The 18,570-nt window shown below is 42.3% G+C and overlaps 1 protein-coding gene across 4 annotated transcripts in view; it reads left to right on the top strand.

The window, feature by feature from the left end:
• The window catches only part of zmym2 (zinc finger, MYM-type 2), an 80,010-nt gene extending 67,642 nt beyond the window's left edge, over positions 1-12,368 (top strand). For all 4 annotated transcript variants that reach the window (XM_061926102.2, XM_061926099.1, XM_061926100.1 and 1 more), the window contains exons 22-25: positions 8,078-8,192; positions 8,383-8,625; positions 8,696-8,819; positions 11,165-12,368. In XM_061926102.2, coding sequence (XP_061782086.1) covers positions 8,078-8,192; positions 8,383-8,625; positions 8,696-8,819; positions 11,165-11,363 — 681 coding nt within the window. In that variant the 3' untranslated portion in view covers positions 11,364-12,368. The remainder of the gene's footprint in view (positions 1-8,077; positions 8,193-8,382; positions 8,626-8,695; positions 8,820-11,164) is intronic.
• Positions 12,369-18,570: the final 6,202 nt, after the last annotated feature.

Here is an 18,570-nt window from a genome sequence, read left to right as displayed (position 1 = left end):
TGAAATTTTCAGGAGATCAGCTTAACCAATACATTCATATTGGCTACTCTAGATCAGTGGTCCCCAACCACCGGGCCGTGGCCCGGTACCAATCGATCCACAAGAAAATTTAAGAAAAAAATGTTTTTTAATTTTTTAATTTTATTCAATCAACATAAAAAACACAAGATACACTTACAATTAGTGCATCAACCCAAAAAAAAAAACCCTCCCCCATTCACACTCATTCGCACAAAAGGGTTGTTTCTTTCTGTTATTAATATTTCTGCTTCCTACATTATATATCAATAAATATCAATACAGTCTGCAGGGATACAGTCCGTAAGCACACATGATTGTATTTAGGGCCCGCATGGCCCATTGTATAAGGACTCCCTTTTCCTTATGCAATGTGACATAAGGACCTATTGAATTTGTAAGGTTTTATTATTCTTTATTCTTCCGCCACCACTTTAAACTGTAATTTGACCCACTTAACATGCTTCAAAACTCACCATATTTGACCCACACATCAGGACCTGCGAAAATTGCCTTTTTAAAAAAAAAAAAACGAACCACAAAACTCAAAATTGCGCTCTAGCGCCCCCTACGAAAAAAAAACCTAGACTGCCTGTAACTCCCACTAGGAAGGTCGGAGAGACATGAAACAAAAACCTTTATGTAGGTGTGACTTAGACCTAGATTTCATAATGGTATATTCTCGGGCAAAAATCAACAGGAAGTTGGCAATTCCCCCTTCAAGACAAAAAAGTACTAAAAACAGTCACTTTTGCCTCTTTGAGCTGTAATTTGACCCCCTTAACATGCTTCAAAACTCACCGAACTGAACACACACATCAGGACTGGCAAACATTGTGATCTATTAAAAAAACCTAACCCCAAATCTCAAAATTGTGCTCTAGCGCAATTTTTTAATGAAACACACAAAAAACTGCTCCTCGGATGAAAAAACTGACAAAACTGCCTGTAACTCTCCCTGGGAAGGTAGGAGAGACATGAAACAAAAACCTCTATGTAGGTCTCACTTAGACCTACATTTCATAAATTGACAAACCCCAGCAAAAATCAACAGGAAGTTTGCTATTCCCCCTTCAAAACAAATTTTTTGTAAAAACCGGTCACCTTCCTTCAAAAACTATCTCCTCTGAGCGCGTTTGTCGTTTCGCCTTCAAACTAACACAGGAGAGAGATTAAACCCTTGTGTATAAAATAACAGAACAGCGTTTTAATACCTGCTCCGGTTTTGATTTTATGACCCTTCAAAGACCCGCTGCGCTGATGCTGTTGTTTTTTTAAGATGGCTGCTTAAAAGCAGGAAGCACCAACGTGCCCACACAATGCAGACAAGGTAGGTACACTAGACAAAAGTCTTGGGACACTTCAGACTAAAAGTAGACAAAAGTATTGGGACACTTAGGACTAGCACCTGCCAAATACGCGGGCCCGACCAATGCTGCTTGCAGCTTTAATTCTTTATGTATTTCAAATGTGCTATAAAAATAAAGTGGATTGGATTGGATTGAGAAAACAGGTCGGGTATTGAGAAACTTGCATTTATGAATATAAAACTTAGCCAATAGTATAATGAGGTTGCAAAGGTAAAATTCCTTTTCAAATTTTTTTTTATGTGAAAGTAGTTCCCACCAAATGGATGCCTTAAATCAGTGGTCCCCAACAACCGGGCCGTGGATCGATTGGTACCAGGCCGCACAAGAAAATAAAAAATTAATAAATAAAATAAAAAAAATGTTTTAATAATCTTTCGCACAAAAGGGTTGTTTCTTTCTGTTATTAATATTTCTGGTTCCTACATTATATATCAATACAGTCTGCAGGGATACAGTCCGTAAGCACACATGATTGTATTTCTTTATGACAAAAATAAATAAATAAAATAAATAACCCCACCCCCTCACCCCCCGGTCCGTGGGACAAATGCTAGCAGCTAACGGGCTAGGATAGACTGACCATACGTCCTCTTTTCACCGGACATGTCCTCTTTTGCGGAGTTGTCAGGGCGGAGTTTCATTATGATTCTGATAGATGCCTCAAATGTCCGGCATTTTGAGTATTGTTTACACAACGTGCAGTACGCTACTTAATATGTCCGTGTGGAAACTCGTTCGGTACACTTCCGCACCGAAACGAAACCCCCGTACCGAAACGGTTCGATACAAATACACGTACCGTTACACCCCTATTATTTTGATTATTGTTTCTCAGCTGTTTGTAAATGTTGCAGTTTATAAATAAAGGTTAAAAAAAACAAAAAAACGTAGCCTCTGCGCATGCGCATAGCATAGATCCAACAAATCGATGACTAAATTAATTGCCAACTATTTTTATAATCGATTTAATCGATTAGTTGTTGCAGCCATAATATATATATATATATATATATATATATATATACAGGTAAAAGCCAGTAAATTAGAATATTTTGAAAAACTTGATTTATTTCAGTAATTGCATTCAAAAGGTGTAACTTGTACATTATATTTATTCATTGCACACAGACTGATGCATTCAAATGTTTATTTCATTTAATTTTGATGATTTGAAGTGGCAACAAATGAAAATCCAAAATTCCGTGTGTCACAAAATTAAAATATTACTTAAGGCTAATACAAAAAAGGGATTTTTAGAAATGTTGGCCAACTGAAAAGTATGAAAATGAAAAATATGAGCATGTACAATACTCAATACTTGGTTGGAGCTCCTTTTGCCTCAATTACTGCGTTAATGCGGCGTGGCATGGAGTCGATGAGTTTCTGGCACTGCTCAGGTGTTATGAGAGCCCAGGTTGCTCTGATAGTGGCCTTCAACTCTTCTGCGTTTTTGGGTCTGGCATTCTGCATCTTCCTTTTCACAATACCCCACAGATTTTCTATGGGGCTAAGGTCAGGGGAGTTGGCGGGCCAATTTAGAACAGAAATACCATGGTCCGTAAACCAGGCACGGGTAGATTTTGCGCTGTGTGCAGGCGCCAAGTCCTGTTGGAACTTGAAATCTCCATCTCCATAGAGCAGGTCAGCAGCAGGAAGCATGAAGTGCTCTAAAACTTGCTGGTAGACGGCTGCGTTGACCCTGGATCTCAGGAAACAGAGTGGACCAACACCAGCAGATGACATGGCACCCCAAACCATCACCCAACCATGCAAATTTTGCATTTCCTTTGGAAATCGAGGTCCCAGAGTCTGGAGGAAGACAGGAGAGGCACAGGATCCACGTTGCCTGAAGTCTAGTGTAAAGTTTCCACCATCAGTGATGGTTTGGGGTGCCATGTCATCTGCTGATGTCGGTCCACTCTGTTTCCTGAGATCCAGGGTCAACGCAGCCGTCTACCAGCAAGTTTTAGAGCACTTCATGCTTCCTGCTGCTGACCTGCTCTATGGAGATGGAGATTTCAAGTTCCAACAGGACTTGGCGCCTGCACACAGCGCAAAATCTACCCGTGCCTGGTTTACGGACTATGGTATTTCTGTTCTAAATTGGCCCGCCAACTCCCCTGACCTTAGCCCCATAGAAAATCTGTGGGGTATTGTGAAAAGGAAGATGCAGAATGCCAGACCCAAAAAACGCAGAAGAGTTGAAGGCCACTATCAGAGCAACCTGGGCTCTCATAACACCTGAGCAGTGCCAGAAACTCATCGACTCCATGCCACGCCGCATTAACGCAGTAATTGAGGCAAAAGGAGCTCCAACCAAGTATTGAGTATTGTACATGCTCATATTTTTCATTTTCATACTTTTCAGTTGGCCAACATTTCTAAAAATCCCTTTTTTGTATTAGCCTTAAGTAATATTCTAATTTTGTGACACACGGAATTTTGGATTTTCATTTGTTGCCACTTCAAATCATCAAAATTAAATGAAATAAACATTTGAATGCATCAGTCTGTGTGCAATGAATAAATATAATGTACAAGTTACACGGTGGAAGAGGGGTTAGTGCATCTGCCTCACAATACGAAGGTCCTGAGTAGTCTTGGGTTCAATCCTGGGCTCGGGATCTTTCTGTGTGGAGTTTGCATGTTCTCCCCGTGACTGCGTGGGTTCCCTCCGGGTACTCCGGCTTCCTCCCACTTCCAAAGACATGCACCTGGGGATAAGTTGATTGGCAACACTAAATTGGCCCTAGTGTGTGGATGTGAGTGTGAATGTTGTCTGTCTATCTGTGTTGGCCCTGTGATGAGGTGGCGACTTGTCCAGGGTGTACCCCGCCTTCCGCCCGATTGTAGCTGAGATAGGCTCCAGCGCCCCCCGCGACCCCAAAAGGGAATAAGCGGTAGAAAATGGATGGATGGAAGTTACACCTTTTGAATGCAATTACTGAAATAAATCAAGTTTTTCAAAATATTCTAATTTACTGGCTTTTACCTGTATATGTGTCCTCTTTTGGGGATTTCACTATAGGTCGGCCTAAAATAAGGAAACAAACACCAGATGTTTTTTTTTTCAATGTATGTTTATTGATTAATTTTCAGCAGCAGTTGATCAAATTATGGGTCTTAAGTTTAAAAATGCTGTTCATCAAACATTGGAGTATGCACACAAATAAATGATGTGTTAATATGAATACATTTCGATGCCATTCAAGCAATATCAAGAACGTCCTTTTGGACTTCAATCGAAAGACTTCGCGCCATTTTGAGGGCAGGAACCAAAGTTAGCGTGAGTGTTTCCCGTAGGACACATTAGAGTGGTGCACAGCACTACCTCCTGCTCTCAGCGTGGCTGCAGGTTGGCGTGAGTGTTTCCCGTAGGACTCATTAGAGTGGTGCACAGCACTACCTCCTCCTCTCAGCATGGCTGCATGTCGCTGCTCGCTCTCTCTCTCTCCGGACGAGGCCATGAAATGTAAGAAACTCTCGCTCGCCACACGTTTTGGGGGTTTAATGGAAAGTTGTATGCCATTTTCAGCTTTTTAAAATGTCCTTGTAGGCCGCGAGATTTGCTGCGGTGCATTTTCTGTTGAACTTCTCTTACATGTGATCACACTTATCTTAAATGTGAGCACACTTATCTTAAATGTGAGCACACTTATCTTAAATGTGAGCACACTTATCTTAAATGTGAGCACACTTATCTTAAATGTGAGCACACTTATCTTAAATGTGAGCACACTTCTCTTACACGTGAGCACACTTCTCTTACACGTGAGCACACTTCTCTTACACGTGAGCACACTTCTCTTACATGTGAGCACACTTCTCTTACATCATACTTGACAACGGATTTTCCGGGAGACTCCCGAAATTCAGCGCCTCTCCCGAAAAACTCCCGGGACAAATTTTCTCCCGAAAATCTCCCGAAATTCAGGCGGAGCTGGAAGCCACGCCCCCTCCAGCTCCATGCGGACCCGAGTGACGTCAGGTGCGCAACACCACGTAAATCGTTGGCCAACCAAAAAGTAACCCCAGTACGCTATAGCCAACATTCACCAGGAGATGGCAACAGAAAAACATAGATAACTCTATTACATTATTCCCCTTTTAGAAATGTATAGAAGTTACTCAAAATAAATAAGCAACCCAACCAAAAAATGCAGCAGCTCAATTAAAAAACTGTACTTAAGCCACATTCTTTTTTTTTTTTAGTACTGAACTCTTAACCCTCATTTGTAAAAAAAAATAACATGCTTATTATACAAACAGTATTTGTACACCTTTAACACAGATTTTTATACTGTCTTCAGAGATTCCGTTTTTTTGGTGGTACTCGAAACCTTTCTGGGTACCTGCGAAAGGGTGTTCAGCATGGTTAGAAAAATAGTGACAGAGAATAGAACAAGGATGGACAATTCAACCCTTAACTCAACAATGAGTAGATGAGTGTTATGTGTGTGTATATGTGTAAATAAATGAACACTGAAATTCAAGTACTTCTGTTATATATATATATATATATCCATCCATCCATCCATTTTCTACCGCTTATTCCCTTCGGGGTCGCGGGGGGGCGCTGGAGCCTATCTCAGCTACAATCGGGCGGAAGGCGGTGTACACCCTGGACAAGTCGCCACCTCATCGCAGGGCCAACACAGATACAGACAACATTCACACTCACATTCACACATTAGGGCCAATATATATATATATATATATATAATAAAATAAATATATATACAGCTAGAATTCACTGAAAGTCAAGTATTTCTTATATATATATATATATATATATATATATATATGTATGTATGTATGTGTGTATATATATATATATGTATGTGTGTATATATATATATATATATATATATACATGTATGTATGTATGAAATACTTGACTTGGTGAATTCTAGCTGTAAATATACTTAGCCCCGCCCCCAACCACGCCCCCACCCCTAGCCCCCACCTCCCGAAATCGGAGGTCTCAAGGTTGGCAAGTATGTCTTACATGTGAGCACACTTCTCTTACATGTGAGCACACTTCTCTTACACGTGAGCACACTTCTCTTACATGTGAGCACACTTCTCTTACATGTGAGCACACTTCTCTTACATGTGAACACACTTCTCTTACATGTGAGCACACTTCTCTTACATGTGAGCACACTTCTCTCTTGTGCCGTTTCATTGTTCGTCTGGCGGGATGGAAAGGGCGCGTGATTTCGCAATGCATTGTGGGGCCGCGGTAGCATACCTGCCAACTACTCCGGTTTTCCCGTAATTAGTACGGTTTTCATCAACCTATTCCGGGTTACGGTTGCAGTGATAAAAAATACGGTTTTTCATTAATAAAAAAAAAATTTTTTTTTTTAAGTTTTATTCACGAAAGCACGTAACAACAATGACAATCGACACTGCTTCCCGTAACTTCCAACTAGCCATTCCGAATGCCTTGCGCGAGGCTATTTATAGCACCGCTGCCAAGCACGAGCCCATTGTTTCCAAACGAGCGAACGATCATGGAATCAGCCGGAGAAAAATCGCAAACGAGTCATAAACCGAAAAGAAAACTGCAGTCATTCCGTGAAGAATATTCAAAAGCCTATCCGGGAATAATTATCCGTTCCAAAAAGGGTGAAAACTGCACGAATTGCACCTTGTGCAGACAAGATTTTTCGATCGGACACGGAGGAATTAGCGATGTAAAAGACCACGTTGGGACAAAAAAACACAAGTCTAATGCCGTTGTTAAATTTGGATTTTAGCCACAAAAAGGTAATGACACCAATGTTATCTATTGGAATTGTTTAGTACTGTTATACTGTTAAAAGTGTTTATACTATTTATGCTTTCAAGTCCAAGTTGAAGAAATCTTGTTAAATGTTGACAGCATAACTACCAAAATACAGAAGTATGTCCTTAATATTTTTGCAGTGCTATTTCCGTTGAAAAGTTCAAATGATTACATTAGAGATGTGATGTGCCACTTTTCAAGTGTCTGATGGCTTCAATTAATTTGCATTAATTTTTCATATTTTGAATTCTTTTGAAAGGCTTACAAAAAAACTACATTTGAATTGTAATTCCATGCTATTGACAGGACTATTAATTTTAATGAAGTTAGCTTACCATGTTTACAGTATGATAATTGTGATAGAAATGTGAATTTTAGGCACAGAATATTTTTTACAATTGAACAAGGCAGTAGATTATACAAGCTTGGACAGAAAGTTAATGACACCAATTTTTTTTTTAATGGAATTGTTTAGTACTGTTTTACCATTTGTTTACTGTAAAAAGTGTTTATACTTTCAATTAACAAATTGAAGTCTTGTGAAAGGTTGACAGGATAACTGGCATTACCTGTCAAAATAATTTCAAACTATTGAAGTTAGCTTACAGAATAAACATGTCAATCAACCCATATGATTTTTGCTGTAATATTTTTGTTTTGAAAAGTCACTGTGACTGATAGAAAAGTGATGGTTTTAGCAACATTTTAACCTGTCTGAATGCTAATAATCATTTTGCGTCGGGGGGCGAAGCCCTGAACCCCCCACCAGGACTTTGTCCTGGACCTACCGGGGTCTGCGGCCCCTGGACCCTGGCTACTAGGTTTTTCTGATTTCAAAAGTTGGCAGGTATGAGTTTTCCAAACAAAAATCTAACACATCTATATTTTTTTAAAGCACCTTCACACCAAAGGCCGAACGGATGACCTCTTCTATGACGCTTGTTACCAGCAGTTTGGTCAGGAGCTCAACAAGGTCCTGAAGGACTGGAAGCCCAGCGTGCTCCCTGATGGTGAGAGAATCTAGTCCACTTTTATTTGACCCCCAATGGCGTCTCATGATTAGAATTCTTTTGCTGTTCACATTCTGATACTTTGTGATTGTACTATGTTCTATGAAGATGTGCTGGGTTGCTTCGGCACAACCAGACAATAGTCCTGTCCAAGTTTCAATGCATTTGGGATGTCTGATGCCCCCTGCAGGCTCGCTGTGGGGTCGTGTGGAGGAGCAGAGTCTGTGGAGCAGCCGTCAGCTCGGGGACCAGACCCCCGCCGGCCTGCTGCGCTCTCTGGTCTACCTGAACACCAAATATATGGGCCTGCGCACCGCCGAGCAGCACATGCGCCTGTCCTTCGCCAATGTCTACGGCCCGGACACGCTCCATCCTGTCACCAAGGCGACTGGCGTCTGCATCCGTGTGCCTTCCGTCTCTCAGGATCACAACGGTACGGCCCCCGTCGTTGCAGAAGGCTTGGCTAAAATTGCTGGGTTCTGACCCCCGACCTTGTCTTCTAGTCAATAAGGAGTCCCGTAAGAGGAAGCTGGAAGATGGCGACTGTGAAGCAAGTGGCGACACAGGACCATGTGTCCCCGTCAAGAAGCATGAGCGCCACCTTTATGACCTGTACAGGTCTAAGTGGTAGGTGTTTTCCACATGACTTGGAATGAGCCAAGGGCCATGACACGTGTTCATAGGACCGTTACTTTCTAAACACAACCAGTTAACTTTAGTAAGCAGTGACAGAACCAATGTTGTAATACTGTTCACTTAAATTGATTGTCAACAGTACTGTAACACGTGGAACTGTAGGCCTGGGCTGCTCATCAATAATCAACATACATTAGCTCAATTCTGCCAACATTTTAGAGGTGCAACAATTCATTTTAACCATGATTAGACTTCAATGGTCATTTGAGGGAAAATAGCATTTTATTTAGAACGATACAATCTAAAAGGATTCACTAACTTTTGAGCAAAATCAAGCAGTGTGAAATAAATACTGGACACTTCAGGTGAAATCTATATTCCTGCTATTTCTTACAAGGGCATGGTGAATACATGAATTATGGATACAAACAAGTAAACATTTAATGCATTCACATCTTATTTGAATAAAGAGCAACAAACACTTTAGCTTGAATTGACAAGAGAGAAAATGTTTTGCTCACATTTTCACCATTCAACACATTTTCAATGAAAGTACATTTAAATGTAGATTTACCGTATTTTCCGCACCATAAGCCGCCCTGGGTTATAAGCCGCGCCTTCAATGAACGGCATATTTCAAAACTTTGTCCACCTATAAGCCGCCCCGTGTTGTAAGCCGCATCTAACTGCGCTAAAGGAATGTCAAAAAAACAGTCAAATAGGTCAGTCAAACTTTAGTAATATATTAAAACCAGCGTGATGTGGGCGCGCATGGAATCGTATATCAACATGAACGGAGCTGCGTGAAAAAAGCCACCCGGCCTCTTCGCGTAAACTTAAACTTACCTTAACCACTCGCTCATCTTTTCTTCATCCATCCCTTCGAGTTAGCTTTTATGATGATGCCGGCTGGAAAGGTCTCTTTTGGCAAGGTCTTCCTTTTGAATATCACCATGGGTGGAAGTTTCTGGCCATTAGCATGGCAAGCTAGAACCACAGTGAAGGATGACTTCTCATTCCCTGTGGTGCGAATATTCACCGTACGTGCTACCGTTGTATCCACAGTGCGGTTCACAGGAATATCAGTTGCTGTGAAATAGTAATCCGTGTGCGGATGGAGAGATTGCGTCTTTTCATGAACCGGATCCCTGTCGTTTAGTAGGAGTCATTTTGTGGTCTTTACAGATGTAAACACACAAAGGAAATGAAACGTACGGTGATATCCGCGCCCTTTTTCTTCTTCTACGCGGGCGGGTGGTTGCTTACAGTAGAAGAAGAAGCGCTTCCTGTTCTATGGGGGCGGGTGCTTACCTTGGCAGTTGCTTGCGTAGAAGAAGAAGCGCTTCCTGTTCTACCGGGAAAAAAGATGGCGGCTGTTTACCGAAGTTGCGAGACCGAAACTTTATGAAAATGAATCTTAATATTTATCCATATATAAAGCGCACGGGGTTATAAGGCGCACTGTCAGCTTTTGAGAAAATGTGTGGTTTTTAGGTGCGCCTTATAGTGCGGAAAATACGGTAGTTGAATTTTAATCATATAAATTGATGGCTCGATGCAGTCGATTCTTAAATTGTAGTTGAATTTTAGGAATGTAAATTCATAGATTGATGTAGTTGAATCTTAGAATATAAATGGATAGATCGGTTTAGTTGAATTTTCGGAATATAGATCGATGTAGTTGAATTTTCGGAATATAGATCGATGTAGTTGAACCCCAAAGGGAATAAGCGGTAGAAAATGGATGGATGGATGGATGGAATTTGATGGATCGATGTTGAATCTTAGAATATAAATCGATATATCGATGTTGAATTTTAGGAATATAAATTGATAGATTGATGTAGTTTAATTTTAAGAATATAAATGGATAGATTGATGTTGTAGTTGATTAATCTTTACACCCCTAATAAATGACCATGTCTGTGTTACCTTTTCCGCATAGTCTGTCCCCCCCAAAATGGTGCAAGAGGGTTCACTCTGTGCATCGCTCTCAGCCCCCGAGCCTCTTTGTTTTATTCAAAATCAAACAAACGGAGGGAATTCATCCATCTTCTTTACGCGTCCTTCCTCAAATTCAATGGCGCTTCTCATCTTCTTTATCAAAATTCTGGCACTCACAACTTTGTTTGGTCATTCAACAGTTAATAAAGCCGAGGTGGAAGAAAAGGAGGAGTTAGTGAAATGAAAATAAGTCCTGTGATTAGAACTTCTTGCTGTTCACATCCTGAATCTCAGTGATGATGATGTCATGATGAGGACTTCCTGTCTGTCTCCTCACGAGCACTCCCGACCAAACATTCTCCTTCAAACCCTCTTTTCTTTCCCCACCTCAGCCCGCCCTCGCTGCGGGAGAGCTCGGACCTCCTCTACGTCCAGCCCGATCCCACCTGCGACCCCGACGGGCCGCTGTGGTTCACCTGCACGCCTCTGGAGCGCCACATGCTGGAGGGCCTCCTCGCCAGAGTCCTCCTGGTCCGGGACATATACGCGGAGGCGGAGGCGGCGCAGGAAGACGCCGCCGTGGGGGAGTAGCGGCGAGTCTTCTCTGGACAGGTAGATTGTTAGTAGAGCCACCGGAGGGCGATAGTGAGTAGCGTGCGTGCTCTTCCAACCTTTTTTGTTTTGTTATCATTCCTGCTGCGGGGGAATGAGCCGCTGGAAGAGAATCCACGGGGATCCCTCCTGAGAAAGGCTTGTCTTCAGTTATAGAGGGGAAAAAAAAGATTTGAGAGACCACCGCACAAAGACGACACTTAAGGTGTGTTCAGCTCGCTCCGCTCCAAAAAGGTGACCACAGGTGAGGTCGTTAGCACTAGCCAAGTTGGGAGCAGACAATCAGGGCAACTTTGGCGCGTCCTCTCCGCATCTTTTTTTTTTTTTTTTTTTTACCCTGGAACGCCGTCTTAGATCTCCCTTAAAAGAAGAGGAAAGAACGTATGAAATAGTGCAAGCGGCCACTAGAGGGCGTGGGATCACTACACATGGTGGCTTTGAACAGGGCTCCTCACATAAGGGACAAAACATTCTATTTATTTCTACTCCCGTTTCTCTACTTTATGGCTTCTTTTTTTTTTTTTTTTACTCACGGCCTACATGTACACGTGCACAACGAGCTACTCCTCTTTTTGCTTGAAGTTGTTCTCAAAGTGAAGTTTGCTTGGATGGTTAAATTGGTTGGTTATCGGAAAAACAAGTTCCTCCTAAAAACTCAACTCAGGTTTGCTTTGAAAAGATGGAGCTCCAGTCGGTAAACCTTCCAGGCTTGGCTTGCTTGAAAGGAGCCGGGTGGCCACGAAGGAGTTCTCCTGCTCTTACAGGGACACTGGTCGGGTCGCTTCCTCAGTACCGGACTCAAATCAGAACCTTTAATAAGCGAGGCGACGCCGCAGCAGAGGGTGGCGGTGTCGCCGGGCTCTTTCTCGGGTCGGCGCCGTGCGAATGTGCCTCAGTGTAAATAGTGAACGTCTGACACGTCTGGTGTGTGTGTGTGGGCTCCTGCTGGTGCGCTCGTGTTCAATAAATGACTTCTGTTTTCTACGCGCACGCCTCACTCCTCTTCTTTCTCGCCGTCAAAGTTGAATAGGCATCGTTTAGAATGGCTACAAAGGCTAACTCCCAACTCGGGTACAGACTGAGATGTCACTTGGTAAGTGCTATGATCTGTTTCAAGATGTGAAGTGTGTTTTTGGTTTTAAGTCGCATGATTTTGTCAAGTTGTAATAAGATTAATGCTAATATAACAGCTGAAATGAGACTTCAACAATACACAGGTAAAAGCCAGTAAATTAGAATATTTTGAAAAACTTGATTTATTTCAGTAATTGCATTCAAAAGGTGTAACTTGTACATTATATTTATTCATTGCACACAGACTGATGCATTCAAATGTTTATTTCATTTAATTTTGATGATTTGAAGTGGCAACAAATGAAAATCCAAAATTCCGTGTGTCACAAAATTAGAATATTACTTAAGGCTAATACAAAAAAGGGATTTTTAGAAATGTTGGCCAACTGAAAAGTATGAAAATGAAAAATATGAGCATGTACAATACTCAATACTTGGTTGGAGCTCCTTTTGCCTCAATTACTGCGTTAATGGGGCGTGGCATGGAGTCGATGAGTTTCTGGCACTGCTCAGGTGTTATGAGAGCCCAGGTTGCTCTGATAGTGGCCTTCAACTCTTCTGCGTTTTTGGGTCTGGCATTCTGCATCTTCCTTTTCACAATACCCCACAGATTTTCTATGGGGCTAAGGTCAGGGGAGTTGGCGGGCCAATTTAGAACAGAAATACCATGGTCCGTAAACCAGGCACGGGTAGATTTTGCGCTGTGTGCAGGCGCCAAGTCCTGTTGGAACTTGAAATCTCCATCTCCATAGAGCAGGTCAGCAGCAGGAAGCATGAAGTGCTCTAAAACTTGCTGGTAGACGGCTGCGTTGACCCTGGATCTCAGGAAACAGAGTGGACCGACACCAGCAGATGACATGGCACCCCAAACCATCACCCAACCATGCAAATGTTGCATTTCCTTTGGAAATCGAGGTCCCAGAGTCTGGAGGAAGACAGGAGAGGCACAGGATCCACGTTGCCTTAAGTCTAGTGTAAAGTTTCCACCATCAGTGATGGTTTGGGGTGCCATGTCATCTGCTGGTGTCGGTCCACTCTGTTTCCTGAGATCCAGGGTCAACCTGCAAAACAAAAGTAAAACTGAACTGGCTACAAAGTAAACAAATGGAATGCTGGACAACAGCAAAAACTTACAGCGTGTGGAGCGGAGACGGCGTCCACAAAGTGCATCCGTACGTAGAATAGAGTTTTATTGTCATTATTACAGTAAACAGGTTCAAAAAACAACGAAATTGGAGCAGATCCTCTAAGGTACATGACAATCAACAATGTCCCCTCAAAGAAGGATAGCGTACGCACAACTTAAATAGTCTTGATTGCGAAAACAAAGCAGGTGCGGGTGATAAAACTCAAAGCTGCTACAGGAAAACACCAACAAAACAGGAAGGGTCACCAAATTGACAAACTACAGCACTACACACAGGAAACAAACTCTAAATAAGGCATGACAACCTGGTGGAGTTTAATTTTTTAACCTTTTCTGCTGGTGGTGTGCCTCTGTATTTTCTTTCATGAAAAAAAATGTGCCTTGGCTCAAAAAAGGTTGAAAAACACTGACTTAAGTGATGTTTGCCACCTGAATTGCTCATGACGTCCACTAGATGGCGGCAAACTTGCATGTGGACTGCCAGATATTTGAAATGACTTTGCAGGTGTTGGACTGGTGATCTCTGGTCAAACTGATGTATTCTTTTAACTGGCAGCTAATGGAAGTTTGTCAGAAAATCACCAAAATGTGAAAAAGGGGGAACATTTTATCAGCTGATCAACTCCAAACTCCTGCAAAGGCCTTGAAATGGTCTGTCTAGTCAGCCGGTAGACATAGTCTCTCCACCGTGTCCCAGTCCAACAACAAGAATATATATTATTCACCTACTCAAGGCTCAAATATCCACTTTGACACTTTTTGAGGGGAACAGATTGCGCATTTTGTTTTTGCCGTTAAAAAGGTGCCACAAAAACATTTTGTTGATCTGGGCATTCTACAGTTTGCTGGCCACATCCTGCCCGCGTGAGGCCAATCATAAATTACAAAATAAATTAAAGCTGCAAGCAGCGTTGGTCGGGCCCGCGTATTTGGCAGGTGTTAGTCCTAAGTGTCCCAATACTTTTGTCTAATTTTAGTCTGAAGTGTCCCAAGACTTTTGTCTAGTGTACCTACCTTGTCTGCATTGTGTGGGCACGTTGGTGCTTCCTGCTTTTAAGCAGCCATCTTAAAAAAACAGCAGCGCAGCAGCATCAGCGCAGCGGGTCTTTGAAGGGTCATAAAATCAAAACCGGAGCAGGTATTAAAAAGCTGTTCTGTTATTTTATACACAAGGGTTTAATCTCTCCCCTGTGTTAGTTTGAAGCCGAAACGACAAAAGCGCTCAGAGGAGATAGTTTTTGAAGGAAGGTGACCGGTTTTTACAAAAAAATTGTTTTGAAGGGGGAATAGCAAACTTCCTGTTGATTTTAGCTGGGGGTTGTCAATTTATGAAATGTAGGTCTAAGTGAGACCTACATAGAGGTTTTTGTTTCATGTCTCTCCGACCTTTCCAGTGGGAGTTACAGGCAGTTTTGTCATTTTTTTCATCCGAGGAGCAGTTTTTTCTCCGTTTTATTCAAAAATTGCTCAAGAGCGCAATTTTTAAATTTGGGGTTAGGTTTTTTTATTAGATCGCAATATTTGCCAGTCCTGATGTGTGTGTGTTCAGTTTGGTGAGTTTTGAAGCATGTTAAGGGGGTCAAATTACAGCTCAAAGAGGCAAAAGTGACTGTTTTTAGTACTTTTTTGTCTTGAAGGGGGAATTGCCAACTTCCTGTTGATTTTTGCCCGAGGATGTGCAATTATGAAAGGTAGGTGTAAGTCAGACCTACATAGAGGTTTTTGTTTCATGTCTCTCCGACCTTTCCAGTGGGAGTTACAGGCAGTTTTGTCATTTTTGTCTTCCGAGGAGCAGTTTTTTTTGCGTTTTATTAAAAAATTGCAGTAGAGCGCAATTTTGAGATTTGGGGTTAGGTTTTTTTTTTAGATCGCAATGTTTGCCAGTCCTGATGTGTGCGTTCAGTTTGAGTTTTGAAGCATGTTAAGGGGGTCAAAATACAGCTCAAAGAGGCAAAAGTTACTGTTTTTAGTACTTTTTTGTCTTGAAGGGGGAATTGCCAACTTCCTGTTGATTTTTGCCCGAGAATATACTATTATGAAATCTAGATCTAAGTCACACCTACATAAAGGTTTTTGTTTCATGTCTCTCCGACCTTCCTAGTGGGAGTTACAGGCAGTCTAGTTTTTTTTTTCCTAGGGGGCGCTAGAGCACAATTTTGAGTTTTGGGGTTTGGTTTTTTGATAAAAAGTTTTGCCGTTTATTACTGTGTGTGTAAAATTTGGTGAGTTTTGAAGCATGCTAAGGGGGTCAAATTACAGCGCAAAGTTGCGGAAGAATAATAATAATAAAGAATAAAACCTTACAAATTCAATAGGTCCTTATGTCCCATTGCATAAGGCCTCCCTGTGGGAGTCCTTATGCAATGGGCCATGCGGGCCCTAATTGAAAGTATCTATGTCGAGTGCAATACAACGGTGCTGCTTTTGTTTTGAAAAGCATTATTTGTATTACTTCTGTGTGGACGTATGCTCGTGTGTGATTGTGAGTGAATGTGAACAGCGGCAATCACAAATGACAAGATACAGTTAAAAAAACATGTGCGTGCAATACAACTGTGCTGCTTTTATTTTGAAAAGTGTTGTTTATGAGCGTATGTCCGTGTGTAATCTGTGAGTGAAGGTGCACAGCGACAAGTGATGCCCGGTTTACACCTGAGACGCTAAAAAGAGAAAAGTTGATGAGGAATGGCGTGTTTCCAACAAGACATGGACTGACAAGTATTTCTTTACAGAAATGAAAGGTAAAGCCGTGTGCTTAATTTGTGGTACACAGGTTGCTGTGTTTAAAGAATATCATTTGAATCGCCACTACACCACGAAGCACGAGGAAAAATAGCGGAATCTGTCTGAAGAAGAGCGCGCAAGGGAGGCTGATGCGTTGATGGTAAAACTGCAAACCCAACAAGGACTTTTTGCCATATTTCACACCCCCAGAGATGCAGCCGTCAGGACAAGTTACGTCATTTCTCACAAAATCGCCAGAAAAAGTAAGGCGTTTTCTGACGGAGAGTTTATTAAGGAGCGCTTATTGGACTCTGTTGCGCTGATATGTGTTGCGTTTTGGACCAGTTGTTCCTCCCAGGGAATTCAAGTCACAATTCGCTCCCAAGCTCTTTACGACACTTAAAGCTGAGTTGGAAAAAACCACCAGAGACAGAATAGGTATTTTGTTGTATATTTTCAAAGCTTTTCCAATATACATTTTTGAGACCAGTCTAACCATAGAACATTCTATATCGCCTCCCCAAAATGGTCTGTCTTCCCGATCCCACTACCCTCTCTCTCGTCCCATCTCTGTAGCCAAAACAAAATGCTAGTCTAAACACATTCCAAAGAACTCAAGGTTATCACACATAGTATACTTGCTGACAGAGCATCAAGAGAATAAATGGAAAACTCGAGCTGTTTTCAAATATGACTAATAAATGAAAGAAGTACAACTTAAATTCGGATATATGTAAATATCTGCCTCCGAAAATTCCCCCTTCAGATCTTCTAAAAAGATCTTTATCACTAGTACAACACTTCTAAAATACGCCCCTCTTTGAGCAAGCTAGTAAAAAATTAAAAGCATAGTTACATGGGAGATAAAAACGGATGGAATCTATGTCAATGTCGTCACCCTCAGGGAAGGAAACTAGCATTTCTCGAAAGTCACCACTTTGCGTGACCCCCTTCAGTGACATAGCAAACCCAGAAATAGGGTGAGGTTGTCCTTCTACAGTTCTAACAATGATGCGGGCGATAAAGCAGCCGCATGAGGCTATGATGGCCAAGAAAACTCCCAACGGAGATCAGGGCAGACTTAATTAGGTCAGACCACCTTCCAAAGGTGCTCTGGAGCCAATCTTTGAAGGGGTCAGAGACACCGGAAACTTCAGTAAGTTCCTTAGACAGGGCATGGAGGCCCTCCAGAGCCCTCTGGACCGAGCCATCGGGGGCGGTGTTGTTGTTGAATGAAGGTACAGCATTGGTCACCAAACATTGCACACACACCTTCTTCCTTGGCTAGGATACGGTCAAGGGCTATGCGGTTCTGGACGGCCATGAGGGAAGTTGGGGCAAGTTGTTCAGCAAGTCCTTCAACAGCGTCACGAGTCAGGTTGGTCAGTCTCAACAGATTATAAAAAACATAGTTAATGCGTTCTACATTTTTAGTAGCAGTCACAGGGAAAATAGCACCAATTATAGGAAGGTTCTCGAAACCTGCACAGGATTCACACCACAATTTATGTTGTGGTGGGACCCCCCCTTGGTTGTCCAATTGCATCAAAGTAAACACCATCAGGGTTTCTCATCAAATCAAAGGAGCCCGTTACACTCCTCCGAGATAAAACATGGCGTCTTCTGCGGGAAGTTAGAGAGGCCGCTGAAACAGGAGTTCCAAGGGGTGTTCATTTGGTACCCACTAGGGTGACTGGGGTCACCAGTCTAACCATAGCACAAAGTCCAACGGCGGACGTCGGGATTCTAATGTACAATCTGTGCTCCCCACAATACCAGAATAAGTCAGCTCGTGCCCAAGGGCCTATCCTTGAGCCATTATTATTAAGGAGTGCTTATTGGACTCTGTTGCGCTGATATGCCTGGAGAAGAGGGGCGCATTTGAGAACGTGTCACTCTCCCGACGCACTGTAACGAGGCGGGTTGAGACCATCGCTGGAAACTCGGAGCTTCAGCTGAAGAACGGAACGGCCGACTTTGACTGTTTTTCGCCGGCTTCGGATGAGAGCTGCGATGTACGTGACACCGCCCAGCTGCTCATCTTCTTACGTGGGATGACTGCAGACTTTCAAATCACGGAGGAGCTGGCAGCCACGCAGTCAATTAAAGAGACAACCACAGGTAATGACTTGTTCACATAGGTAAATGCGTGTTAGGACTGAAATGGGACAAGCTGGCAGGTGTGACAACAGATGGTTGACGGGGAAAAATGTTGGACTTTTAAAGAGGATGCAGGATAAA

The sequence above is a fragment of the Nerophis lumbriciformis genome, linkage group LG31, assembly GCF_033978685.3.
Source record: "Nerophis lumbriciformis linkage group LG31, RoL_Nlum_v2.1, whole genome shotgun sequence".
Classification (NCBI taxonomy): domain Eukaryota; kingdom Metazoa; phylum Chordata; class Actinopteri; order Syngnathiformes; family Syngnathidae; genus Nerophis; species Nerophis lumbriciformis.
Note: the sequence above shows the minus strand (reverse complement) of the source record. Positions and strands in the feature narration are given on the sequence as shown.